The 27927-nt window shown below is 36.2% G+C and overlaps 3 protein-coding genes and 3 long non-coding RNA genes across 7 annotated transcripts; 4 read left to right on the plus strand and 2 right to left on the minus strand.

The window, feature by feature from the left end:
* The first annotated feature begins 2552 nt into the window (after positions 1-2552).
* LOC124452217 (signal peptide peptidase-like 2B) lies at positions 2553-6991 on the plus strand. The gene is given in 13 exon segments (XM_047002798.1): positions 2553-2632; positions 2740-2853; positions 3301-3480; positions 3587-3670; positions 3758-3900; positions 3993-4222; positions 4304-4421; positions 4569-4759; positions 5207-5329; positions 5408-5488; positions 6419-6457; positions 6460-6572; positions 6851-6991. Coding segments are annotated over 13 exon segments (1626 nt in total). The 5' UTR covers positions 2553-2563.
* Positions 6992-9323: 2332 nt separating this feature from the next.
* LOC124451090 lies at positions 9324-10142 on the plus strand. The gene is made up of 2 exons (XR_006950337.1): positions 9324-9736; positions 9835-10142. It is a non-coding gene; the product is annotated as an uncharacterized LOC124451090 (long non-coding RNA).
* A 2415-nt stretch (positions 10143-12557) lies between these two features.
* LOC124451089 (signal peptide peptidase-like 2B) lies at positions 12558-18983 on the plus strand. Its single transcript, XM_047001718.1, is given in 13 exon segments — positions 12558-12849; positions 12957-13070; positions 13609-13788; positions 13895-13978; positions 14066-14208; positions 14301-14527; positions 14609-14726; positions 14850-15008; positions 15010-15038; positions 16299-16421; positions 16500-16580; positions 18198-18352; positions 18626-18983. Coding segments are annotated over 13 exon segments (1701 nt in total). The 5' UTR covers positions 12558-12702; the 3' UTR covers positions 18767-18983.
* Positions 14997-18688, minus strand: LOC124451091. The gene is made up of 3 exons (XR_006950338.1): positions 18602-18688; positions 16219-16261; positions 14997-15085 (listed from the first exon to the last, which is right to left on the minus strand). It is a non-coding gene; the product is annotated as an uncharacterized LOC124451091 (long non-coding RNA).
* Positions 18984-20570: 1587 nt separating the features above from the next.
* LOC124451099 lies at positions 20571-26096 on the minus strand. The gene is made up of 3 exons (XR_006950340.1): positions 26000-26096; positions 25627-25698; positions 20571-20673 (listed from the first exon to the last, which is right to left on the minus strand). It is a non-coding gene; the product is annotated as an uncharacterized LOC124451099 (long non-coding RNA).
* Positions 24368-27755, plus strand: LOC124451097 (CDC42 small effector protein homolog). Of its 2 annotated transcripts, none has more exons than XM_047001727.1 (5): positions 24368-24532; positions 26445-26495; positions 26622-26675; positions 27145-27273; positions 27407-27755. In XM_047001727.1, the coding sequence occupies exons 1-4, from the start codon at positions 24449-24451 to the stop codon at positions 27262-27264; spliced, it is 309 nt and encodes a 102-aa protein (XP_046857683.1). In that variant the 5' UTR covers positions 24368-24448; the 3' UTR covers positions 27265-27273; positions 27407-27755. The 2 variants fall into 2 exon arrangements, with proteins under 2 accessions (XP_046857683.1, XP_046857682.1); XM_047001726.1 differs by lacking the exon at positions 24368-24532 and adding an exon at positions 26141-26366.
* The last annotated feature ends 172 nt before the right edge of the window (positions 27756-27927 follow it).

The raw sequence follows: 27927 nt of genomic DNA on the forward strand, positions 1-27927 counted from the left end.
TCTATCATTTATTTTTTGTGCCACCTCCAGATTTTGGATATATTTAGACAATATAATTATCTATATTCTGGCCAAGTTTAAAAAATTCTACCGTGTAGTTTTTATTTATAGGCCTTTGTTTGAAAAATTACATGGATATAGGAAGTTAATTATATAAGATTATATTACGCGCATTCGTGTCATCCGACTTTGTCGATGATTTTCTATCATTTATTTTTTTGTGCCACCTCCAGATTTTGGATATGTTATAGACAATAGAATATCTACATTACGGCCAAGTTTAAAAAATTCTACCGTGTAGTTTTTAGCTATAGAGCTGTTTGTCGAATGTGGTGCCAACTTCACGGTTTATACCAGAGTACATTCTCAAGGAATATTATTTCTTTTATTTTTTGTGCCACCTCCAGATTTTGGATATATTATAGACAATAAGAATATCTACAATATGGCCAAGTTTAAAAAATTTCTACCGTGTAGTTTTTATTTATAAGGCTTTGTTTGTTAAAGAACCGGAATTTTAACTTAAATATATAAGATTATATTACGCGCATTCGTGTCATCCGACTTTGTCGATGATTTTCTATCATTTATTTTTGTGCCACCTCCAGATTTTGGATATATTTTAGACAATATAATTATCTATATTCTGGCCAAGTTTAAAAATTCTACCGTGTAGTTTTTATTTATAGGCCTTTGTTTGAAAAATTACATGGATATAGGAAGTTAATTATATAAGATTATATTACGCGCATTCGTGTCATCCGACTTTGTCGATGATTTTCTATCATTTATTTTTGTGCCACCTCCAGATTTTGGATATATTTTAGACAATATAATTATCTATATTCTGGCCAAGTTTGAAAAATTCTACCGTGTAGTTTTTATTTATAGGCCTTTGTTTGAAAATTACATGGATATAGGAAGTTAATTATATAAGATTATATTACGCGCATTCGTGTCATCCGACTTTGTCGATGATTTTCTATCATTTATTTTTGTGCCACCTCCAGATTTTGGATATGTTATAGACAATAAGAATATCTACATTACGGCCAAGTTTAAAAAATTCTACCGTGTAGTTTTTAGCTATAGAGCTGTTTGTCGAATGTGGTGCCAACTTCACGGTTTATACCAGAGTACATTCTCAAGGAATATTATTTCTTTTATTTTTTGTGCCACCTCCAGATTTTGGATATATTATAGACAATAAGAATATCTACATATGGCCAAGTTTAAAAATTTCTACCGTGTAGTTTTTATTTATAAGGCTTTGTTTGTTAAAGAACCGGAATTTTAACTTAAATATATAAGATTATATTACGCGCATTCGTGTCATCCGACTTTGTCGATGATTTTCTATCATTTATTTTTTGTGCCACCTCCAGATTTTGGATATATTTTAGACAATATAATTATCTATATTCTGGCCAAGTTTAAAAAATTCTACCGTGTAGTTTTTATTTATAGGCCTTTGTTTGAATAATTACATGGATATAGGAAGTTAATTATATAAGATTATATTACGCGCATTCGTGTCATCCGACTTTGTCGATGATTTTCTATCATTTATTTTTGTGCCACCTCCAGATTTTGGATATATTTTAGACAATATAATTATCTATATTCTGGCCAAGTTTAAAAATTCTACCGTGTAGTTTTTATTTATAGCCTTTGTTTGAAAAATTACATGGATATAGGAAGTTAATTATATAAGATTATATTACGCGCATTCGTGTCATCCGACTTTGTCGATGATTTTCTATCATTTATTTTTGTGCCACCTCCAGATTTTGGATATATTTTAGACAATATAATTATCTATATTCTGGCCAAGTTTGAAAAAATTCTACCGTGTAGTTTTTATTTATAGCCCTTTGTTTGAAAAATTACATGGATATAGGAAGTTAATTATATAAGATTATATTACGCGCATTCGTGTCATCCGACTTTGTCGATGATTTTCTATCATTTATTTTTTGTGCCACCTCCAGATTTTGGATATGTTATAGACAATAAGAATATCTACATTACGGCCAAGTTTAAAAATTCTACCGTGTAGTTTTTATTTATAGGCCTTTGTTTGAAAATTACATGGATATAGGAAGTTAATTATATAAGATTATATTACGCGCATTCGTGTCATCCGACTTTGTCGATGATTTTCTATCATTTATTTTTTTTGTGCCACCTCCAGATTTTGGATATATTTTAGACAATATAATTATCTATATTCTGGCCAAGTTTAAAAAAATTCTACCGTGTAGTTTTTAAATTATAGGCTATTTAAGAGAAATGGAAAGTACACTGTAATATAAATCTTAGTGTTTTCTTCAATTTCTTGACTTTTATACATTTTTTGTGATGTTTAAGGACTCTAAAATAGTAATAAACAGTTAAGAATTATTTTTTACTGTTGTATTTGATGGAAAACGTGTTTTAAAGACGATTTTTTGATTTATCATTTTGAATGATAAATTTTAGTTGAATGTGGTGTTGAATGTTGTGATGAATGTTGTGTTGAATGTTGTGCCCAATGTGGTGCCAATTTCACGGTAGTCATTTTATGTTGCTTCGAAATTATGGCTTTTTTTTACTTCATTGTCTGACATTGATCTTCTTTCTCTTTGAACAGGTAATAGCATTTATATTCATACTCGTACATTCGCTACTGTGAAGAAAATTTTAGCAAGACGATGATTTCGAAACGAGAGTTTGACTTTGTAAACACTATTGTTCCAGGGTCACGGTGGTGAATACGCTATTCTACGAGCCTCGACAACGTCACAGTCAAAGGATTTTTGCGTTGCGTATTCTCCTTTATGGCGTGAGTTACCAACGAAATTATCAGATACTGTACGTATTTGCGTATTTCTATTGCAAGCTATTCTTGCTGTGAAGTTCGTTGTTGTTCTGTCAAAGATTGTGGTTTTAACTTTTAAATTTGGCTCTAGTGTTCTCGTTGAGAAATAGATTTCAGTTTTTATTGGATTTAAGCGATTTTTTTTCGTAGACTTTTCAATTACAATAACTGTGTTACCGGGAAATTACAAAACGCTATCTTTCCTTAATATATTGTTTCAGTCATAATGATGACAATTGAAGAGTCTATGATTAAGCAGATAGTTAATTTTTTTAAAAAAATTTGTTTGCTCGCCGTTTGTTTGTTTTAAAATAATTATTCCTTTCATGAATGAAAAACATTAAAAGTTTTTCAAAAACCAGATTGCATTTGACCACATACCACATCACTGTTTATCACATGGCGCTATCTATCATCTAGCATTATTTATTTATTTCCAGCCAAAATATGAGTATGTTGTCGTGTCTGTTGAAGAATTGTGTTCACGAAAGTCGATGAAATACTACAACAATAAAGCTGTATTTGTTGAAACAAAGGGTTACAACTGTACATACACAGAAGGGCCCAAGGCTGTCCAATCTCGAAATGGAACGGAACTAATACTTGTGAATGAAGTTTTGGTAATTTTACCTCATTTCTGTGCCGGTGGTTGTTTCAACTTTTCGAGATTAATGTTCTTCTAACACAATTTATTATTATCATTTTGTGTACTTTTCCATTGTTCAGTTTACTGCCCAACCTTCAACAGACCACATTAACTCCACAATTTCTGTTGCTGTGATGAAGACCTCGGATTTTGGTACCATGAAGGTATGATGTGATTTTGAACAACAAAAAACCCATGGGACAAGGGCAATATCTTGTGTCTCCACCTAATTACACACATTATTGCTATAGAAACTTGGTAAGAAAGTCAGAGTTCAACTCTATGAACCACCACTTGCTGCTGTAGATACAAACCTTGCTGTCATTTGGTTCCTGGCAGTTGGTACAGTTGTCATTGGTGCTTACTGGAGTGGTAATACTGCAAACGAATTGAGGTTAAGTGTTTCACATTTATTGACAAACTTCTATTTATTGCTAGAAGGCAATACCTTTCATGTTGTTCATGGTATGTTTTTGTTGATTTCAGGCTAAAGCAAGAGATTTCATTATCATCCAACGACTCAGAAGATGAAGAGGCCGCCATGAAAATCACCCCCTTGATGGTGGTCATATTTGTGTTATTGATATGTCTCTTTCTTGTGATGGTCTATTATCTCTATTCCTACGTTGTATATGCAATCATTGGTGTGTTTGCATTTGCATCGGCATCTGGCATGTACGAATGCCTAGATGCGATGGCTCATCTACTGCCCTTCTGTAAGTGTTGAAAATGAATTATGTGCTGTTGTTTTATAATGCCACTGAACTATGTCATTATTGTTTTGGTGATATTTGAAGGTGCATGTAGAATCACATTGCCATGTTATAAGAAGACAAGCTTCACAATGAAGTCAGTTATCGTGCTAGCAATTTCCCTTGGAGTCAGTACTTGGTGGGTGATTGTACGAAATAGAAGGTAAAAATATCACTGGTCAAGATGATAAAAAACCACACCAATTAATGGAATAGAAATTTCATTTTTGAGGTCAAACTACGTCGTGTTGACTTTAGTGAAAATTGGTTTTACTTTATCACTTTATCAGGATTTTCATTTCTCTTACAGTTATGGTTGGATTTTACAAGACACGCTTGGTGTATCATTTTGCATTTCACTGTTAAAGAATCTTCGCTTACCCAGCATGAAAATCTGTACTTTGCTGCTTCTCTTACTTCTTGTTTATGATGTATTCTTTGTGTTCATCACACCTCTCTTCTCAGCCAGTCACAACAGTGTAATGGTTGATGTTGCAACAGGTAAAGCAGCAACACACTTTATCATGTGGAAATTTTTTGTGGGATCCCTACAATACAAAGATACTACACTGAAATATCTAAGGACTGAACTTGAACACCTGATGAAGATACTAGACTAGACTACACAAGAACTCAAATTTCAATATCAGATCACTCTTGATAAAGACACTAGACTGTAGTACATAAGGACTTAAGTTTCAATATCACATCACTCTTGATGAAGACACTAGATTGGAGTATATAAGAACTCAAGTTTCAACATCAGATCACTCCTGATGAAAACACTAGACTGGAGTTTATAAGGACTCAATTTCAATATTAAATCACTCCTGACGAAGATATTACATTTAAGTACATATAGACTGAAGTTTACACACGAGACACTACTGAAGAATGCCCTTAACCGACATCTGTAAGAAAATAAATTTCTATTAAATATTCACGTAGGCGAAGGTCATAAAGAACAGCTACCGATGGTTCTGAAAGTTCCACGAATTATCCGTTCACCATTGTTGATTTGTCAGAGAAGGGATTATTCGCTGCTAGGATTTGGGGATATCTTAGTTCCAGGTACATAATTCAGTCTTACGACTGGATCATCCACAAGATAAACGCTCTCTAGTTAATAAATCTCCGTCTTTCTTTAAGGTCTATTTGTGTCATTCTGTCATTCATTCGACCGAATGGCCAATACTCCGTTACGAATATATTATGTTGCCAGTTCAATAGGTAAGTCATGGTTTGACTGACATGCTTTTTGGAGTTGTTTCAATAAGAAAAAAAGTGAAATTAAACCTAAACGATTGAAAGAAAATAACCTCAAAGGCGATTTTGAAATCGAACTTTGAAAAACATAGAAGACCTTCGAATAACGTTATGTAATGTATGTTTGAGCCTGGCTTAAATTATATCACAAACAAACGAAAGGAATAGATTAGCGCCTCTTATTATAGCTCTCTCCCCCTTCTATTTTGTTTTGGCAGTTAATCAAAGAACGATGAACTAACTGCGAAAGTAAAATGGGCGAGTTTAAAATAACATCTACCGATCCTGTGTAATCAGCTCTTAAACCGTAGATTATGCGAGGAGGGCCATCACAGTGAAAGGCGCATGAGTGAAGAGTTGGGTCACATTGGAAATTGAGTGATGAGTGAAGAGTTGGGTCACATGAGAAGTTGAGTGACAAGTGAAGAGTTGGGTCACATGGGAAGTTAAGTCATATGAGTGAAGAGTTGGGTCACGTGGGAAGTTAAGTAACATGAGTGAAGAGTTGGGTCACATGGGAAGTTAAGTAATGAGTGAAGAGTTGGGTCACAGGGAAGTTGAGTGACAGTGAAGAGTTGGGTCACATGGGAAGTTAAGTCATATGAGTGAAGGGTTGAGTCACATGGGAAGTTGAGTGACGAGTGAAGAGTTGGGTCACATGGGAAGTTAAGTCACATGAGTGAAGAGTTGTGTCACATGGGAAGTTAAGTCATATGAGTGAAGAGTTGGGTCACATGGGAAGTTGTGTCACATGGGAAGTTAAGTCGCTTGAGTGAAGAGTTAGGTCACGTGGGAAGTTAAAGTCATATGAGTGAAGTGTTCTGTCACATGAGGAGTTACATTCTATGAGTCAAGAGTTACGTCACATGGTACATGTATAATTTCATTATTTAGCGTATGCCGTTGGTCTAGTCGTGACGTTTGCCGCGCTGTTTTGATGGAAGAAGGTCAACCGGCTTTGGTGTATCTCGTGCCGTGTACCTTGCTCACGGTCATCGTCATCAGTCTCATTCGAGGAGAATTTTGTGATCTTTGGCATGGGACTTACGTAAGCAATAACTTTTTAAAACATAGAAAAAATACACGACTAACGTTCACAAACTTTTAAGTCCTGTACTGCAATAATTGAAATTTCCGGAATTTCAGAATTAGTTTTTGATTATTAATTGTGTAACATTATTGAAATTGGTTCTGAGAAATATAGACACTTTTAATTTGTATAACGGACTAAAACTACTCCAACTAGTTAAGGCTTCTAAAAAATACCCTGCTAGAGCTCAAAAACATTATATTTTCACAAACCTTTAAGTATCTTTTCCCATTTAGGATTTGAACAACCCAAGCGTTGAACCGCTGGTACAAAGCGACGATGAAGAAGACTGTATTTTTGACAGGACAGCGGGCGCAGAAGGCCGCAACCTCAGCAACAATAAGCACGTTAAGGAGGAAGATGAAGTGATCAATTAATGGGAACTGTGCAATCGATTTAAATATAAAGCTGTGGGTCTATGTCCATAGAAGGTCATTTCCAAATTACATAGTACCGCGCGGTGTATAGACACTTTATAGATAATATATAGCAACTATATTTCTATACAGCTGAGTGAAGAAATCAAACTCCAGCAACTATAATAGCATTTGTATACTTACATAAATTATATTTGTAATTGTGTATGTTAAGAGGTTATTTGCACAAAAATATCGGTGGAAGTTTTAAACCATCGCATTTTACTTTAAAAGTTTTAGTAAGTCAAAGTCACATCGTAAGAGTATTCGTGTAGTTTATAGATATTCTTTTCAATTTATTTTTGATAAATCATGATGAATCACCAGTACAAAAACCGACACTAAAGTAGACAGAAAAAAGGAGAAATTGCTTTTGGTTTGTAGTAACTCGTTGGTAGCTCGTTCATTCGTCGAGTATTCGTCAACGAGTACAAAAACCGACACTAAAGTAGACAGAAAAGGAGGAAATGCTTTTGGTGTGTAGTAACTCGTTGGTAGCTCGTTCATTCGTCGAGTATTCGTCAACGAGTACAAAAACCGACACTAAAGTAGACAGAAAAAGGAGGAAATGCTTTTGGTTTGTAGTAACTCGTTGGTAGCTCGTTCATTCGTCGAGTATTCGTCAACGAGTACAAAAACCGACACTAAAGTAGACAGAAAAAGGAGGAAATGCTTTGGTGTGTAGTAACTCGTTGGTAGCTCGTTCATTCGTCGAGTATTCGTCAACGAGTACAAAAACCGACACTAAAGTAGACAAAAAAAGGAGGTAGCGCTTTTGGTGTGTAGTAACTCGTTGGTAGCTCGTTCATTCGTCGAGTATTCGTCAAAATGCATAAGATAAAAGAAGAGATCCAAAACTAACAAAATGTTGACACAAAGAGAACATAAATGAAGAAGTAAAGGACACAAATATTTGTAGGCTGACATAACCGGTTGGTAACTCGTTTGTACTACTGATAAAACAGAAAAGTTTTCACTTTCATGACGCAAAGACGAAGAAGAAATGAAAATGAAAGCGAAATAAACCAAAACAAAACAATGAGCAAAAAGAAATTCAAAAACAGAAACAAACCTACGAAACATATGAATTGGTGAGTGAAGGTAAAAATCGTCGATACCTCTTCCGGAAATTCGCCAGTAAGGACATAGAGGAAACACTAAAGAGAATTAAAAGTAAACATAAATTAGACAAAAAAAAAAATACAGAAAAAAATGATCGATAAAAAAATACATAAATTTTGTGCTAAAGCGTTGGAAGCCGCTAAGACGTCGGTATTAGTCATTGAACTAAAATACATCTGGAACGCTACCTGTAATAGAAAAGCCAAATAATTTTTAAAGCCAAATATTACACCCTACACGCGAGATTACACCTAGACACGCGTGTAGTTCAATCAATTTTCACTCCGCGAGAGAATCTCGAAACACTACACACTACAAACTACATCAAAAAGTAACTATACAAACGCAGATGCAAACGTTCATGGATGCGTTGACACAAATGTTGGTAGGTTGTGGTAACTCGTTGTGAACTTGACCATAAATCGTCCATGTACTACTATTAATAAAATACTAGACCCTTTAAAAATACGGTGTATACACAAAAAAGACATAAAACACAAAGCAAAAGTAGAGATTATTTACACCCGAAAGTAGACAAAAGCAAACAAAAAACGAGGGAAAACGTTTACTGTTTAAGGTAACTCGTTGGGTACTATTTCAAAATCTTAGATAAAACAAAAGAACCTGTTCTAATGCGATTCAAAACAAATAACAAACAAAAAAGAAGCGATAGATAAGATTAAGTGGACACAAAGGTGAATAGAAAAGCAGATAAACTAGTAGAAAAATAATGGGTAAAAATCTTTTGTAGTTTATGGTAAGCGGTTGATAACTCGTCGATTGTTCTTTAAAACATCAGATACAACAGGGATCGTGACTAAAACACCACACGAGTACATACGAGTACATACGAATACATACGAGTACATACAAGTACATACGACTGACATACGAGTACATACGAGTGACATACGACTATATAGGGTTAGGGTTAGGGTTAGATATATATATATATACTGGTCACAAGTATATATATATATATATATATATATATATATAGGAAGTTTATAATTTATGATTTTCCGTATAAAACAGTGCTCGATGCCCGAGAGCAGAGCGTAAATATTGATAAGAAGAAGAAAATACACAAAAACTACAATTTCATCCCGACAAGCCTGTTTCGTGATTGCTCACTCTTCAGGGGATTTTAATTCGAAGTTGTCGCGTTGTCGCGCGTTGTGATTGGCTGAAAGGCTTCTTTCGGGGGGAAGTTCTTGAGTTGTTTGTCAATACTGAATAATGAATATCCAATTACTAACACAAGATGGCAGCAGCAATGGAAGGGTTCGAAGAAAAATTAGCAGAAGTCCGAAAATATGGTCATCTTTACGATTCTTCGAGACGAGATTATAAAGATACTCAGAAAACCAATAATTCTTGGAATGAAATAGCGAGAAACCTTAACACAAATGAACAAATTTGTCGACAGAAATGGAAAAATTTGAGAAATCGTTACACCAAAGCCAAGAAACGAATGAAGTCTAGAAGTGGAGATGCTGGTGGCAAATCTATCCCACCGATATTCCTCAGTCTGTCTTGTCTGATCATATAAAGCATAGGGACACAGAAACTAATTTTCGGGAGGTAGTTATAATCGCTATTAAAAAAATTTGATGCAATATGGGACAGGCTGACTGATTGAGTAGATTATTATGTTACATCTGTTGTTGCTGTGATTGTAGGAGAACACTGAAGAACCTATAACAACATCAGAATCCCTTCCACTAGGAGAAATTTTGTGACGATAAATATGGAGGAGTTTGACCTAACCGCATGGTCTCCCTCAACAAGTAGAAGCGATTCAAATGTCAGTGAAAATTCGTGTACAACACCTACATTACCTACCAAACCTACCACACCAGTAAGTAGTGACCCATCTGCCCCTTCCACAATTGCTTGAGTAGAGCTGTGGTAAACCCGACCAAGGGCTATAGAAAGAGATCTGCACATTTAGAGACATTAGTTTGTGAAAGACTTGATTCTTTGAAAAGATTAGAGAAGAAAGAGAAACAAAACATATGAAAATTGATGAAGAAAGTCGCTTTTCAGATACAGTGGCTGACACTCCAAAGCTTCCAGGCAAGTTGAAATCTGAAGCTAAATTTTCCATTCATAAAATATTGTTTGAAATGGTAATTTTCAATTACCCTTCTAGCTCTGGAATGGCGGTAGTTATAAATTTTCTTGGGATTGTCAAGGTTATTACCTTAAGCGTAAATAGAACAAAAATGGCATTAACATCAACTGTTTTAGCAATTTACTGAGTCTTGGGAAACTCTGCCAACAAGCAGCCAGGAAATTTTTTTTGATCACAATTCTTGTGGGGAATGAAAAAAACATTTTGAATGAGTCTTACACAGACATAAATTGAATAAATTTATTTCATTTTTGAAGTCACAAACAGTTAATATAAATTTTTAAAAATATATGAAATAACTATGTTTTGATTAAACATAAGAAAATTATTTTCATTGAAAACGGAAAATATATATAAAAGTGCATGGAGTTAACAAAAGAAAATGTACCTGGGTAAGGTCTCATCATATTAACATGAAGAGGAAAAGCAGCATCGCCAACAAATACATAAGGTATGTAAGTTTACTACCAGGTAGATCCTCTGGCAAGGGCAAACCAAGTTGTCCATTTAATAGCTGCTCCCCAAATTTGCTTTCTTGGAAATCCCCCCATCACTTTGCCTTCCATATGCACCTACATCTACCATTAGAAAGCGATAGCAAGCATCACATACAGCCATTAGTACAACAGAATGAGTTCCTTTATAATTAAAGAAATCACTTCCAGAAAGAGGAGGTGCTTTGAGTTGCACATGCTTTCCATCTATAGAGCCCAGACAATTTGGAAAGTTCCAAAGCCTCCAAAACTCACGCGAAATTTCTGCCCATTGTGAACCAGAAGGAAAGGCAACAAACTCTTCATTCAATGCCAACCAGATAGCTACACACACCTCCAACAAAATTAGGGAAACTGTAGTTGATCCTAATCGGTAACTTGAAGCCACAGTTTGTTGTGAGGCGCCAGACGATAGAATTCTTAACGTAACTGCTAGCCTTTCTTTTACACTAACAGGACTTAAATGCGTAGATGCATGCTTTACATGAGGCATAATTCGATGTGCCAAGTCGTCGAAACGGGCAGAAGACATACGAAAATACTTAAAATGCATTTCTTCGTCTATGCCTCTCATTTGTTGAACAAGAACGTATTCACCCTCACTTTTTCTAGAAGCGTGAAGTGGTCGAACTGACCATCTTCTTCATTTTCGTTTTTTCTGTTGTAGCAACAAAAGTAAATAGCACAACATTTCCTCCTCCTCCAGATCGAGAAGGTCATCCATTTCTCCTCGAACTCGAGTTGCCATGTTTGATCGTGAGAATACCGCATTACTTCATGTTATCCGATTTTGTTGAATACGCGTCGGTAAGCGCGTTAACTATAAACACAGCTTAGAGCGCGCGCACCTGTCTCGCGCAAATCGAAAGTACGCGCGACGCTTGTCGCGCGCAGCATAAATCGGCCTTTAGTGACGACAACCGACATTAAATGAAAATAGCAACTTTTCCAAAAGTTAATGTTGACAATCTCCGCTATTCGTATTTACCTAACAACACGAACACCGAAGCAGAGAGAACGCTGACTTTTTCATTGCTCTATCAATTTATTGGGTGAAATTCAGCCTCTTGCAAAAAGAGAATGGCATCGCAGTTTTCTGCCTTACCTATTACCCTCCTCCCCTCCCCACACACCTAATTCTTGGGTTGCAAGTACGTCATTGTCGCCATGTTGGATGAATTTAACAAAAGATTTTCCTTATGTGCAATGCAAATTTCATCCAACATGGCGAGCATTCCATTATTCGTTTACTCTCAGGGGGATGGTTGCTACCCACCAATATGAACAAACGGGTTTCCAAATAGGGTGAATCAGACAAAAGTGATGAACACAAACTATTCGCTCTTTAGTTTTAACACATTCATAGTGTTTTGTAGCTCATTGCACATACAGACCAAGTCTCACGCTTTTGGCGTGAGACTCACGCTTTTCGACGCAATCTCACGCAACCACGCCATTCAGACAAAATATCACTCTTTTTTAAATATTACAACCAGCCCATGTTTTTGAACCACCAAAGTCTATGCTAAAGAAAGCCAAAACTGCAACATGGGATTATAACAAGCTCCATGCTAAGAAGTGATGTTTTGCTTCACAAAACTTCTACTGTTGAGAAAACAAAACATGTTGATTGAACCCTTATTTCAATTACGTTGATGAAAACCAAAGTAGGTCGATGAATTTTTATTCATATTTTAGTCTAGAAGTTCGGCCATCCGGGCCTCACTATTGCCCCTTCGGGGTGATTACATTTCACTCCATACAAACCAAAACCTTGGCATCTATGAATTTGCACTTCGAACGAATCAAAAACCCTGATCATTTAGGTAGATACCACGATATCACCGACCCTTTTTCCCATTGCTGTTTACATTCTAACCTTCGCAGTCAAAAAATTCGGGAATATCGCGTTTGCGCAGATGGTCAACATGAATTGGGAAAAAGGAACGCTTCCGTCTCAGAAATTTGCAAATGACAACAAGATACAAAACCGCATTTTATGTTGCTTCGAAATTATGGCTTTTTTACTTTATTGTCTGACATTGATCTTCTTTCTCTTTGAACAGGTAATAGCATTTATATTCATACTCGTACATTCGCTACTGTGAAGAAAATTTTAGCAAGACGATGATTTCGAAACGAGAATTTGACTTTGTCAACACTATTGTTTCAGGGTCAAGGTGGTGAATACGCTATTCTACGAGCCTCGACAACGTCACAGTCAAAGGATTTTTGCGTTGCGTATTCTCCTTTATGGCGTGAGTTACCAACGAAATTATCAGATACTGTACGTATTTGCGTATTTCTATTGCAAGCTATTCTTGCTGTGAAGTTCGTTGTTGGTCTGTCAAAGATTGTGGTTTTAACTTTTAAATTTGGCTCTAGTGTTCTCGTTGAGAAATAGATTTCAGTTTTTATTGGATATAGCGATTTTTTTCGTAGACTTTTCAATTACAATAACTGTGTTACCGGGAAATTACAAAACGCTGCTATCTTTCCTTAATATATTTTTTCAGTCATAATGATGGCAATTAAATGCAACGTATTGAAGAGCCTATGATTAAGCAGATGGTTATTTTTTTTAAAAGATTTGTTTGTTCGCCGTTTGTTTGTTTTAAAATTATTATTCCTTTCATGAATGAAAAAACATTAAAAAGTTTATTCAAAAAAAATAAATAATACTGTTACAATGCAAACACATGCATTTCCAAGTTCTTAGATATCATTGAAGAAAATAGTTCCAAAAAAAAACAGATTGTATTTGATCACATTACTGTTTATCACATGGCGCTATCTATCATCTAGCATTATTTATTTATTTCCAGCCAAAATATGAGTATGTTGTCGCGTCTGTTGAAGAATTGTGTTCAAGAAAGTCGACGAAATACTACAACAATAAAGCTGTATTTGTTGAAACAAAGGGTTACAACTGTATATACATAGAAGGGCCCAAGGCTGTCCAATCTCGAAATGGAACGGAACTAATACTTGTGAATGAAGTTTTGGTAATTTTACCTCATTTCTGTGCCGGTGGTTGTTTCAACTTTTCAAGATTAATGTTCTTCTAACACAATTTATTATTATCATTTTGTGTACTTTCCCATTGTTCAGTTTATTGCCCAACCTTCAACAGACCACATTAACTCCACAATTTCTGTTGCTGTGATGAAGACCTCGGATTTTGGTACCATGAAGGTACGATGTGGTTTTGAACAACAAAAAACCCATGGGACAAGGGCAATACCTTGTGTCTCAACCTAATTACACTCATTATTGCTATAGAAACTTGGTAAGAAAGTCAGAGTTCAACTCTATGAACCACCACTTGCTGCTGTAAATACAAACCTTGCTGTCATTTGGTTCCTGGCAGTTGGTACAGTTGTCATTGGTGCTTACTGGAGTGGTAATACTGCAAACGAATTGAGGTTAAGTGTTTCACATTTATTGACAAACTTCTATTTATTGCTAGAAGGCAATACCTTTCATGTTGTTGATGGTATGTTTTTGTTGATTTCAGGCTAAAGCGAGAGATTTTATCATCATCCAACGACTCAGAAGATGAAGAGGCCGCCATGAAAATCACCCCCTTGATGGTGGTCATATTTGTGTTAATCATATGTCTCTTTCTTGTGATGGTCTATCTCTATTTCTATGTTGTATATGCAATCATCGGTGTGTTTGCAATTGCATCGGCATCTGGCATGTACGATTGCTTAAATGCAATGGCTCATCTACTACCCTTCTGTAAGTGTGGAAAGTGAATTATGTGCTGTTGTTTTGTAATGCAACTGAACTATGTCACTATTGTTTTGGTGATTTTTGAAGGTGCATGTAGAATCACATTGCCATGTTATAAGAAGACAAGCTTCACAATGAAGTCAGTTATCGTGCTAGCAATTTCCCTTGGAGTCAGTACTTGGTGGGTGATTGTACGAAATAGAAGGTAAAAATATCTCTCGTCAAGATGATTAACCAAACCAATTAAAAAAATAATGGACGTTGTCTTGACTTTAGTGAAAATTGGTTTTACTTTATCAATTCATCAGGATTTTCATTTCTCTTACAGTTATGGTTGGATTTTACAAGACACGCTTGGTGTATCGTTTTGCATTTCACTGTTAAAGAATCTTCGCTTACCCAGCATGAAAATCTTTACTTTGCTGCTTCTCTTACTTCTTGTTTATGATGTAATCTTTGTGTTCATCACCTCTCTTCTCAGCCAGTCACAACAGTGTAATGGTTGATGTTGCAACAGGTAAAGCAGCAACACACTTTATAATGTGGAAATTTTTTGTGGGATCCCTACAATACAAAGATACTACACTGAAATATCTAAGGACTGAACTTGAACACCTGATGAAGATACTAGACTGGACTACACAAGAACTCAAATTTCAATATCAGATCACTCTTGATAAAGACACTAGACTGTAGTAAATAAGGACTTAAGTTTCAATATCACATCACTCCTGATGAAGACACTAGATTGGAGTATATAAGAACTCAAGTTTCAACATCAGATCACTCCTGATGAAGACACTAGACTGGAGTATATAAGAACTCAAGTTTCAACATCAGATCAACCCTAATGAAGACACTAGACTGGAGTATATAAGAACTCAAGTTTCAACATCAGATCACTCCTGATGAAGACACTAGACTGGAGTTTATAAGGACTCAAGTTTCAATATTAGATCACTCCTGACGAAGACACTAGACTGGAGTATATAAGAACTCAAGTTTCAACATCAGATCACTCCTGATGAAGACACTAGACTGGAGTATATAAGAACTCAAGTTTCAACATCAGATCAACCCTAATGAAGACACTAGACTGGAGTATATAAGAACTCAAGTTTCAACATCAGATCACTCCTGATGAAGACACTAGACTGGAGTATATAAGAACTCAAGTTTCAACATCAGATCAACCCTAATGAAGACACTAGACTGTAGTATATAAGAACTCAAGTTTCAACATCAGATCACTCCTGACGAAGACACTAGACTGGAGTTTATAAGGACTCAAGTTTCAATATTAGATCACTCCTGACGAAGACACTAGACTGGAGTATATAAGAACTCAAGTTTCAACATCAGATCACTCCTGATGAAGACACTAGACTGGAGTATATAAGAACTCAAGTTTCAACATCAGATCAACCCTAATGAAGACACTAGACTGGAGTATATAAGAACTCAAGTTTCAACATCAGATCACTCCTGATGAAGACACTAGACTGGAGTATATAAGAACTCAAGTTTCAACATCAGATCAACCCTAATGAAGACACTAGACTGGAGTATATAAGAACTCAAGTTTCAACATCAGATCACTCCTGACGAAGACACTAGACTGGAGTTTATAAGGACTCAAGTTTCAATATCATATCACTCCTGACGAAGATATTACATTTAAGTACATATAGACTTACGTTTACACACGAGACACTACTGAAGAATACCCTTAACCGACATCTGTAAAAAAATAAATTTCCATGAAATATTCACGTAGGCGAAGGTCATAAAGAGCAGATACCGATGGTTCTGAAAGTTCCACCAATTATCCGTTCACCATTGTTGATTTGTCAGAGAAGGGATTATTCGCTGTTAGGATTTGGGAATATCTTAGTTCCAGGTACATAATTCAATCTTACGACTGGATCATCCACAAGATAAACGCTCTCTAGTTAATAAATCTCCGTCTTTCTTTAAGGTCTATTTGTGTCATTCTGTCATTCATTCGACCGAATGGCCAATACTCCGTTACGAATATATTATGTTGCCAGTTCAATAGGTAAGTCATGGTTTGACTGACGAGCTTTTTGGAGTTGTTTCAATTAAAAAAAATGAAATTAACCCTAAACGATTGAAGGAAAATAACCTCAAAGGCGATTTTGAAATCAAACTTTGAAAAACATGGAAGATCTTCGAATAACGTTATGTAATGTATGTTTGAGCCTGGCTTAAATTATGTCACAAACAAACGAAAAGAATATATTAGCGCCTCTTATTATAGCTCTCTCCCCCCTTCCCCCCCCCGCTATTTTGTTTTGGCAATTAATCAAAGAACGATGAACTAACTGCGAAAGTAAAATGGGCGAGTTTAAAATAACATCTACCGATCCTGTGTAATCAGCTCTTAAACTGTAGATCATGCGAGGAGGGCCATCACTGTGAAAGGCGCATGAGTGAAGAGTTGGGTCACATGGGAAGTTAAGTAATGAGTGAAGGGTTGGGTCACATGGGAAGTTAAGTCAAGTGAGTGAAGAGTTGGGTCACATGGGAAGTTAAGTCACATGAGTGAAGAGTTGGGTCACATGGGAAGTTAAGTCACATGAGTGAAGAGTTGGGTCACATGGGAAGTTAAGTCTTATGAGTGAAGAGTTGGCTCACATGGGAAGTTAAGTCTTATGAGTGAAGAGTTGGCTCACATGGGAAGGTGAGTCACATGGGAAGTTAAGTAACATGAGTGAAGAGTTGGGTCACATGGGAAGTTAAGTAATGAGTGAAGAGTTGGGTCACATGGGAAGTTAAGTCATATGAGTGAAGAGTTGGGTCACATGGGAAGTTAAGTCTTATGAGTGAAGAGTAGGGTCACATGGAAGGTGAGTCACATGGGAAGTTAAGTAACATGAGTGAAGAGTTGGGTCACATGGGAAGTTAAGTCACACGAGTGAAGAGTTGGGTCACATGGGAAGTTAAGTCTTATGAGTGAAGAGTTGGGTCACATGGGAAGGTGAGTCACATGGGAAGTTAAGTAACATGAGTGAAGAGTTGGGTCACATGGGAAGTTAAGTCATGTGAGTGAAGAGTTGGGTCACATGGGAAGTTGAGTGACGAGTGAAGAGTTGGGTCACATTGGAAGTTAAGTCATATGAGTGAAGAGTTGGGTCACATGGGAAGTTAAGTAATGAGTGAAGAGTTGGGTCACATGGGAAGTTAAGTCACATGAGTGAAGAGTTGGGTCACATGGGAAGTTAAGTCATGTGAGTGAAGAGTTGTGTCACATGGGAAGTTAAGTCACATGAATGAAGAGTTGGGTCACATGGGAAGTTAAGTCACGTGAGTGAAGAGTTGGGTCACATGGGAAGTTAAGTCACATGAGTGAAGAGTTGGGTCACATGGGAAGTTAAGTCTTATGAGTGAAGAGTTGGCTCACATGGGAAGTTAAGTAATGAGTGAAGAGTTGGGTCACATGGGAAGTTCAGTAATGAGTGAAGAGTTGGGTCACATGGGAAGTTAAGTCATATGAGTGAAGAGTTGGGTCACATGGGAAGTTAAGTCACATGAGTGAAGAGTTGGGTCACGTGGGAAGTTAAGTCATATGAGTGAAGTGTTGTGTCACATGAGGAGTTACATTCTATGACTCAAGAGTTACGTCACATGGTACATGTATAATTTCATTATTTAGCGTATGCCGTTGGTCTAGTCATGACGTTTGCCGCGCTGTTTTTTATGGAAAAAGGTCAACCGGCTTTGGTGTATCTCGTGCCGTGTACCTTGCTCACGGTCATCGTCATCAGTCTCATTCGAGAAGAATTTTGTGATCTTTGGCATGGGACTTACGTAAGCAATAACTTTTTTAAAACATAGAAAAAATACACGACTAACGTTCACAAACTTTTAAGTCCTGTACTGCAATAATTGAAAATTTCCGGAATTTCAGAATTAGTTTTTGATAATTAATTGTACAACATTATTGAAATTAGTTCTTAGAAATATAGACAATCTTATTTTGTATAACGGACTAAAACTACTCCAACTAGTTAAAGCTTCTAAAAAATACCCCCTCAAAAACATTATATTTCCACAAACCTTTAAGTATCTTTTCCCATTTAGGATTTGAACAACCCAAGCGTTGAACCGCTGATACAAAGCGACGATGAAGAAGACTGTATTTTTGACAGGACAGCGGGCGCAGAAGGCCGGAACCTCGGCAACAATAAGCACGTTAAGGAGGAAGATGAATTGATCAATTAATGGGAACTGTGCAATCGATTTAAATATAAAGCTGTGGGTCTATGTCCATAGAAAGTCACTTCAAAGGACGTTCTTCCAAATTACATAGTACCGCGCAGTGTATAGACACTTTATAGATAATAGCAACTATATTTCTATACAGCTGAGTGAAGAAATCAAACTCCAGCAACTATAATGGCATTTGTATACTTACATAAATTATATTTGTAATTGTGTATGTTAAGAGGTTATTTGCACAAAAATATCGGTGGAAGTTTTAAACCATCGCATTTTACTTTAAAAGTTTTAGTAAGTCAAAGTCACATCGTAAGAGTATTCGTGTAGTTTATAGATATTCTTTTCAATTTATTTTTGATAAATCATGATGAATCACCAGTACAAAAACCGACACTAAAGTAGACAGAAAAAAGGAGGAATTGCTTTTGGTTTGTAGTAACTCGTTGGTAGCTCGTTCATTCGTCGAGTATTCGTCAACGAGTACAAAACCGACACTAAAGTAGACAGAAAAAGGAGGAAATGCTTTTGGTGTGTAGTAACTCGTTGGTAGCTCGTTCATTCGTCGAGTATTCGTCAACGAGTACAAAAACAGACACTAAAGTAGACAGAAAAGGAGGAAATGCTTTTGGTGTGTAGTAACTCGTTGGTAGCTCGTTCATTCGTCGAGTATTCGTCAACGAGTACAAAACAGACACTAAAGTAGACAGAAAAGGAGGAAATGCTTTTGGTGTGTAGTAACTCGTTGGTAGCTCGTTCATTCGTCGAGTATTCGTCAACGAGTACAAAAACCGACACTAAAGTAGACAGAAAAGGAGGAAATGCTTTTGGTTTGTAGTAACTCGTTGGTAGCTCGTTCATTCGTCGAGTATTCGTCAACGAGTACAAAAACCGACACTAAAGTAGACAGAAAAAGGAGGAAATGCTTTTGGTGTGTAGTAACTCGTTGGTAGCTCGTTCATTCGTCGAGTATTCGTCAACGAGTACAAAAACCGACACTAAAGTAGACAGAAAAGGAGGAAATGCTTTTGGTGTGTAGTAACTCGTTGGTAGCTCGTTCATTCGTCGAGTATTCGTCAACGAGTACAAAAACCGACACTAAAGTAGACAGAAAAAGGAGGAAATGCTTTTGGTTTGTAGTAACTCGTTGGTAGCTCGTTCATTCGTCGAGTATTCGTCAACGAGTACAAAAACCGACACTAAAGTAGACAGAAAAAGGAGGAAATGCTTTTGGTGTGTAGTAACTCGTTGGTAGCTCGTTCATTCGTCAAGTATTCGTCAACGAGGACAAAAACAGACACTAAAGTAGACAGAAAAAAGGAGGAAATGCTTTTGGTGTGTAGTAACTCGTTGGTAGCTCGTTCATTCGTCGAGTATTCGTCAACGAGTACAAAAACCGACACTAAAGTAGACAGAAAAAGGAGGAAATGCTTTTGGTGTGTAGTAACTCGTTGGTAGCTCGTTCATTCGTCGAGTATTCGTCAACGAAGACAAAAACCGACACTAAAGTAGACAGAAAAAAGGAGGAATTGCTTTTGGTTTGTAGTAACTCGTTGGTAGCTCGTTCATTCGTCGAGTATTCGTCAAAATGCATTAGATAAAAGAAGAGATCCTATACTAACAAAATGTTGACACAAAGAGAACATAAATGAAGAAGTAAAGGACACAAATATTTGTAGGCTGACATAACCGGTTGGTAACTCGTTTGTACTACTGATAAAACAGAAAATTTTTCACTTTCATGACGCAAAGACGAAGAAGAAATGAAAATGAAAGCGAAATAAACCAAAACAAAACAACGAGCAAAAAGAAATTCAAAAACAGAAACAAACCTACGAAACATGAATTGGTGAGTGAAGGTAAATCGTCGATAGCTCTTCCGGAAATTCGCCAGTAAGGACATAGAGGAAAAACTAAAAAAGAATTAAAAGTAAACATAAATTAGACAAAAAAAAACCCAAAAAATACATAAAAAGTACAGAAAAAAATGATCGATAAAAAATACATAAATTTTGTGCTAAAGCGTTGCAAGCCCCCAGGACGTCGGTATTAGTCATTGAACTAAAATACATGGAACGCTACCTGTAATAGAAAATCCTAATAATTTTTAAAGCCAAATCTTACACCTAGACACGCGTGTGTAGTTCAATCAATTTTCACTCCGCGAGAGAATATCGAAACACTACACACGCGTGTCCGGGTGTAAGATTTGGATCCAATTACTTGCTTCAGGTAGCGTTCCATGTATTTTAATTTAATGGTATTTATCCAAACTAAAGATTACATACAATAAGAAATGCCTTGCTAACACGATGTTGAAACAAATAAAAAACAAATGAAAAATCGAAAGAAGAATTATTCACATAAATAAATACAAAAGAAGATACGAACTGAGTAAAGAGAAAAACATAGAGATAATATTTATAGTTTGTGGTAACTCGTTGGTAATTCCTCAAAACGGTGGAAACAGAAAGTGCTCGTACATCATATACTAAAATGGTACATTTATAATATGTAAATAGAAACGCACACTTGATCATTTTAACTACCTGTCTGATGTGTCTTGTGTAAAGACTAAACGTTACAAATAATAATAAATAATTTCTTTAAAAATGGCTTTATTTCGAATTTTATGTTGGGCAATTGTTTTTTTTAGCTCGAATCCGTTTCCCGCCTGGCAAATCTCTCGCCATTATTCTAAATTAAACAAATATAAAACAAAAGTAGAAGTGATGTAGACATCAATAAGACACAAAAGCAGATACACAAGTACAAAGAAAAGTGCGAGCAAAAACGTATATTCATGACAAGTTCTTTTGAAAGCCTTTGTTGTAAAGAATTATAACGTGAATGTATGAATATCAGATCACCACCCCACCCCTAATTATCAATATTCCTACACCAACGATAACTACATCAAAAAGTAACTACAAAAGCAGATGATGAGACCAACCCCACCCCACCCCCATGATTAACAATATTCCTATACGCCAATGATAAACTACACCCAAAAGTAACTACAAAAGCAGATGAGGAGACCACCCCACCACCCCCACCCCATGATTATCAATATTCCTATACGCCAATGATAAACTACATCAAAAAGTAACTACAAAAGCAGATGAGGAGACCCCCACCCCCATGATTATCAATATTCCTATAGGCCAATGATAAACTACACCCAAAAGTAACTACAAAAGCAGATGAGGAGACCCCCACCCCCATGATTATCAATATTCCTATAGGCCAATGATAAACTACACCCAAAAGTAACAACAAAAGCAGATGAGGAGACAACCCCACCCCACCCCCATGATTAACAATATTCCTATACGCCAATGAAAAACTACACCCAAAAGTAACTATACAAAAGCAGATGCAAACGTTCACACAAATGTTGGTAGGTTGTGGTAACTCGTTGTCAACTTGACCATAAATCGTCGATGTACTACTATTAATAAAATACTAGACCCTTTAAAAATACGGTGTAGACAAAAAAAAGACATAAAACACAAAGCAGAAGTAGATAATTATTTACACCCGAAAGTAGACAAAAGCAAACAAAAAACGAGGGAAAACGTTTACTGTTTAAGGTAACTCGTTGGGTACTTTTCTGTAATTGGTCAAATTCTTAGATAAAACAAAAGAACCTGTTCTAATGCGATTCAAAACAAATAACAAACAAAAAAAGAAGCAATAGATAAGATTAAGTGGACACAAACGTGAATAAAAAAGCAGATAAAATAGTAGACAAAATAATAAGTAAAAATCTTTGTAGTTTATGGTAAGCGGTTGGTAACTCGTCGATTATTCTTTAAAACATGAGATACAACAGGTGATTGTATACAATACATGATGTTGACATAAAGGAAGAAACAAAAAAGGTCAATTGCACTAGCGGACAACAACAGTGGACTGATAAGTTGCCACGAATATTTGTAGATATTGGAAACCCGTTGGGTAACTCGTCAATATAATTTATCGATATTATTGATACAACAGTAAGCCCATATATTCAACATTTACTGAGACGGAGGGAAATAATGTATTTTGTGGACACGAGTCCACACAATGACATAACAGTTACGTACAGCTGAAGTTCAAATTAAAAAAAGTCCATAGGTCACTTTGTCAAGTGGTAGTGTGCACGTGAATCTGTTATTCGATGCTCCATAACGTCATTGTCAACCCCTGTCACGTACAAAACAGTTGTATTTTGTAAACGTAAACGCGATTTATTTTCGACCAACATAAGACAAAACGCACTTCGACTGCTGTAATGTAATGTTTATTATTGGAATGCAGATGATAACGAGCGACGAAGAGCTCGGTTGTTATAGAAGAAACGCTACAATTCAAATTTTCGCTTCATAATCGCATGTTCAGTTTTGTCATTTGCTTTGGTCAACACATAATGCAGTTTGTTTACGGAGGGAAGAAGAAAAATATTCCGTGGCCGCACCCCCCTGTTTTGACGACATGTCATAAAGAATAATCACAATACGTCAATGCTAATTTTCATCACTTTTTTTATGCAGTAAACAAGATTATGCATTAACCAAGGTTAATATCGTGGGAACGGCGCATGCAGACTGGAAACGAGTATCGCATATCGCATGACATATTCACAGACATAGCATTAGGTCATCATTATCGACACGTTGCGGTGAAGTAAAGAACAAATTTTGCTTTTTCATTTTTCTTTTCTACAGAACCTGATTCGGTGTGATAAGGTGTGGACAGGGTGGTCAGGCTCTCAATGATTGGGATCACTTAAGAACCTAAACTCCATGTTGGTCAAATACAAGCTGGCCGCAACCCTCCGTCTGCACCTCACCTTCCACACACGTAAGTACATTTAGTGAAAACCGATATTAAATGAAAATAGCAACTTTTCCAAAAGTCAATGTTGACAATCTCCGCTATTCGTATTTACCTAACAACACGAACACCGAAGCAGAAAGAACGTTGACTTTTTCATTGCTCTATCAATTTATTGGGTGAAATTCAGCCTCTTGCATATAGAGAATGGCATCGCAGTTTTCTGCCTTACCCTCCCCCCCACACATCTAATTCCTGGGTTGCAAGCTACGTCATTGTCGCCATGTTGGATGATTTTAACAAAGGATTTTCCCGTTGAGTCACTTGAATTTTTCAGGTTCATGAGACAATTGCTTAAATTGTCCAACAAAGTCCGAAGATCATATCTACATTTAATTTCAAACACCGCACTGCTTAAAACATTCTTTCAAAGGATTTTCCTTATGTACAATGCAAATTTCATCCAACATGGCGAGCATTCCATTATTCTCTTACTCTCAGGGGGATGGTTGCAACCCACCAATATGAACGAACGGGTTTCCAAATTGAGTGAATCCGACAAAAGTGATGAAAACAAACTATTCGCTCTTTAGTTTTAACAAATTCATAGTGTTTTGTAGCTCATTGCACTTCGAACGAATCCAAAACCCTGATCATGTAGGTAGACACCACCGACCCTTTTTCCCATTACTGTTTACATTCTAACCTTCGCAGTCAAAAATTCGGGAATATCGCGTTTGCGCAGATGGTCAACATGACGTCACGACAGGTGTAATATAAACGGAAGTAAACAAAGCCACAAGACAAATTCATTGAAACGAGGCGTTTTTCAAGACAGGACCGATGTAAACATCGCTTCAACCTGTTATGGCTTTCGAAGGCGATGAAAGGCCTAGTTTATTCACGAGGATTTTGATATGGATGCATTTTCGTGAGGCGAGAACGGCACAGGTAATAAACTTAACATGGTCTATTGCGCGCTTTTTTGTCTCTCGTTCATTATGGAAGGGAGAAATGAAAGATTGCAATGTCCGGTGCTAATTGCTACATCACTTTTTACCGCTTATTTGTGAAGTCATTATATTATTTTTCAACGAACGTTTGTACGTGTCATTTGCCATGAATATATGTGGTGTCGGTTTCGTTCGCCCGTGTTTGCAGCTGAAAATAATTTATCGCATACTTTAAACGATAATTAATTCAAATTATTTGTCGTTTTAATCGCATCGTATGTCTTCAATTTGGGCTTCACATGCCTAAACGCATTCCCACGAGACGCAATTGCGTTAGCTGCTTATTAACGACCTACAAAGTCGTCATGATGTTTTAATTATCTAAGCTTAAAACAATATTCAAAAGGACTTGATGGGAAAATGCGTGTCATTGAACAAATGCACACTAAACTATTATCATTTTGTGAATGTGATGTCGTGACACATTTGCTGGTTTAAAAAATACTTTTTTTATTATTGATAACTGTCGAAATCATATGAGTCATCATGTCAATCGTCTGGGTTCAAAATTGTCTACAAACGTGGTAATTTTAGACATGGAAATAGTTAAATGATTTCACAGTGTATAATAGCCATGAAAATTCCTCATAATGAAGTTGGCTGCAAATGCCAACACTTAACCCATGGGCCTGAGCTCAAATCAACACCAGCACCTCAATTCTGAATGCCGGTTATAATTAACAAAATTGGCGAAGGCCATTAAAGTGTTTGAAAAGGTTCTCGTGGCAAAAATACATTAGCTGATAAAACCTGTGAAAAAGTTCCTGCACTTTTCTAATAAGGTTATGTTCATTGATTTTACCATGCATGTGTTAAAAGCAACATTAACTGTCAAGGCAACTTTGATTCATTCGATATGCAATCATCTTTTGCTACTCATGTAAAATTTTCACGAAAATGGACTTATTTGATTTTTCCTGACAAAGCAAGTTGTATACTGAAAATTTCCATAAAGAAAATGACTAATTGATTGAAAAAGGAGAATAATCAGTGAATTACCAGAAAAATAACTAATTAATGAAAAATGATTACCATTATGCAAGCTTCATGCCAAAATGGTGGCCACCAGCAACTGTTGAAGCACATCATGTAACGACCAGCAAACTAAAAGCCAAAGATGAGACTTTTCTTCTATAGTTGAATTTTAATGGGATGGACATCAAAAATTTTTGAAATTTTACTGAAATCTAAGTTTGAAAAGATAACAAAAATCGACAATAGGCAATAAGCAACTTTTTGTGTTTCCTAAATATATTACTTATATATGAAAATCTGGTTCTTTATGTGTTTGCTATTTTCCATGACTTTCTTTCACTGTATTGGGTTAGTGACACTGTCAAGGAAGAAATTTCTTTGCTTTCAAGCCATTTATCTTAAAATGTTGGTCAACAGCAGAGAGACTTACCAAATAATTTTGTACGAAACGAAAAATCAACAATCTTCCATGTTTCTTGCATCTCCTGGAATCCATTCGACAAAATTATCCCGGAGAAGCGTGTTCGCCGTCAAATATATCTACAATCGCACATTTCATATTTGGCACCACTCCTCTCATTCTCGCCATACTTTGCATAGTAGATTGAGCGTTGATGCTAGTCATACTCGGTCTGGTAAAATCTTCGGACAAAATCTTGCGAGATTATGTCATCTTAAGGCGACGATTTTCGTCTTACTCGATCGGACATAAACTTCAGCGTTTTACGTTAAAATTTGGCATGGTTATGAGTCCGAGTTGGCTGTGCTTTTGCTGTATAACAGAGCAGCCTCCACCGGTGGGAAATGGCTACCTTGTGTTTTTAAAAGATTAAACATTTTAAGTAGACTTATTATATGATCGTCTTGTTCTCTAGCGACGGCCCAGAATCGACAGAAGTATGATTGGAGAACCTATGAACTTTCAGGTACGTCTTCACTTTCTACCAACAAATGAAGTCGTTTGAGCTTATAAAGACTACTTTATCTCGACGAACATCGACTACAGGTATTTATACACCGTCAATGCATAAAGACATCGCTTTTTTTTATAGCATACAGGCCACATCGGGTCGGGAGAAGTACAAATATCAGGAATATCTGTAGATGTGAGTGCCTTTTGAAAGCGTTTAGTACTGTTTCGTTATTACCACTAATGCTTCTTGTCATTTATAGATTTTATAGTCGTTTATTACAATTCAAATGCTTTCATTATCTCTTGTTTGTTTTCAGCCACCAAATATGAATCTTTCGTTGTCCTTTTGTTTATATCTTAATGAATAATCGAATCAACCTTAATTTTATTAATTCGTAAACATTTTCGTGTCTGGTCTTGTGTGCTGGTCTATCTTTATAATTACCAAGAAAATTTCGCTTCAAACTCGACATTCAAAGAACCTAGCTGAATTGACTTATCGCGGGGCGTGAAATACGAGGCCAATATCTATTGTAGAACTAATTCGGTCTAAATCATGTAGAAAATTGTGAAATAGTAATGAAATCCCTGAAATTTTACCATATTGAATGCTGGGATAGCTTTAAGAATTCTTGTAAATATGCCATTTGTGCTTTTCCTAGCTAAACGACATGTCGTACAGAATGAAAAGCAAGGGAGGTTATCAGGACAACGGTGTCGACAGTAGATTAACGCCTAACGGCGACGATATTGGAAATGGCATGAAAACGGCACAAGAATAACTATTTGATGTATGTTCGTAAAATATTGCTTCTTGCGTTACTACGATGCATTAAATTGCATATAAATATTTAGGCCGCCATCCTATGTAAACAGAGTTATATTTTTTGTTCGATGATATTCATTTTCCTATTTTCTCCCTAGATTTTCTAAAGATTTTCTATGTAAATATACCAGCAAAGAACTATTTGTGAATATTTAGTTGTTAGTCGTACATGAAAGCAACCTATACTAAGTTTGTTCATTATATCTCAAGACCATGGTTACCTCTAAAACAAGAGTTCAGCTGACGACGAAACTTTGGATGAGTAATTACCGAAACCTGTTTACTCAAGTACTCTTGAAATAAGATAGATCATGTACTTCTTGTATATAAACAACGCCAGTTGGGATGAGCTAAATTATTCATTAATCAATAACAAACCAAAAATTGCATCTGGTCTAAGTGTGAAATGTGAAATCGACAGAACAATATATTTTGTATAAAGTGTAATTGCAACGTGTTTTTGGTCTGAGTCAATTTGCATACTCCAATGTAGGGTATATCAGTTGAAATTGAAACATTTCGGTTGATTTCCTTCCTCCATCTATCCAAAACTTTGTAACTCGGGCCCAAAAAATTTATTGAAAAAGGGGGCAACAAAGCTTCTTGCTTTCTCGAAATT

This window comes from Xenia sp. Carnegie-2017, unplaced genomic scaffold (genome assembly GCF_021976095.1).
Source record: "Xenia sp. Carnegie-2017 unplaced genomic scaffold, XeniaSp_v1 HiC_scaffold_24, whole genome shotgun sequence".
In the NCBI taxonomy this organism is placed as follows: domain Eukaryota; kingdom Metazoa; phylum Cnidaria; class Anthozoa; order Malacalcyonacea; family Xeniidae; genus Xenia; species Xenia sp. Carnegie-2017.

Bases quoted from the DNA above. Each gene is read 5' to 3' on its own strand.
- LOC124451097 (XM_047001726.1), top strand. From the start codon at position 26,184: ATGCTAGTCATACTCGGTCTGGTAAAATCTTCGGACAAAATCTTGCGA. The intron at 26,367-26,444 runs GTGGGAAATGGC...CTTGTTCTCTAG, and splicing joins TAACAGAGCAGCCTCCACCG to CGACGGCCCAGAATCGACAG. The intron at 26,676-27,144 runs GTGAGTGCCTTT...TGCTTTTCCTAG, and splicing joins TATCAGGAATATCTGTAGAT to CTAAACGACATGTCGTACAG.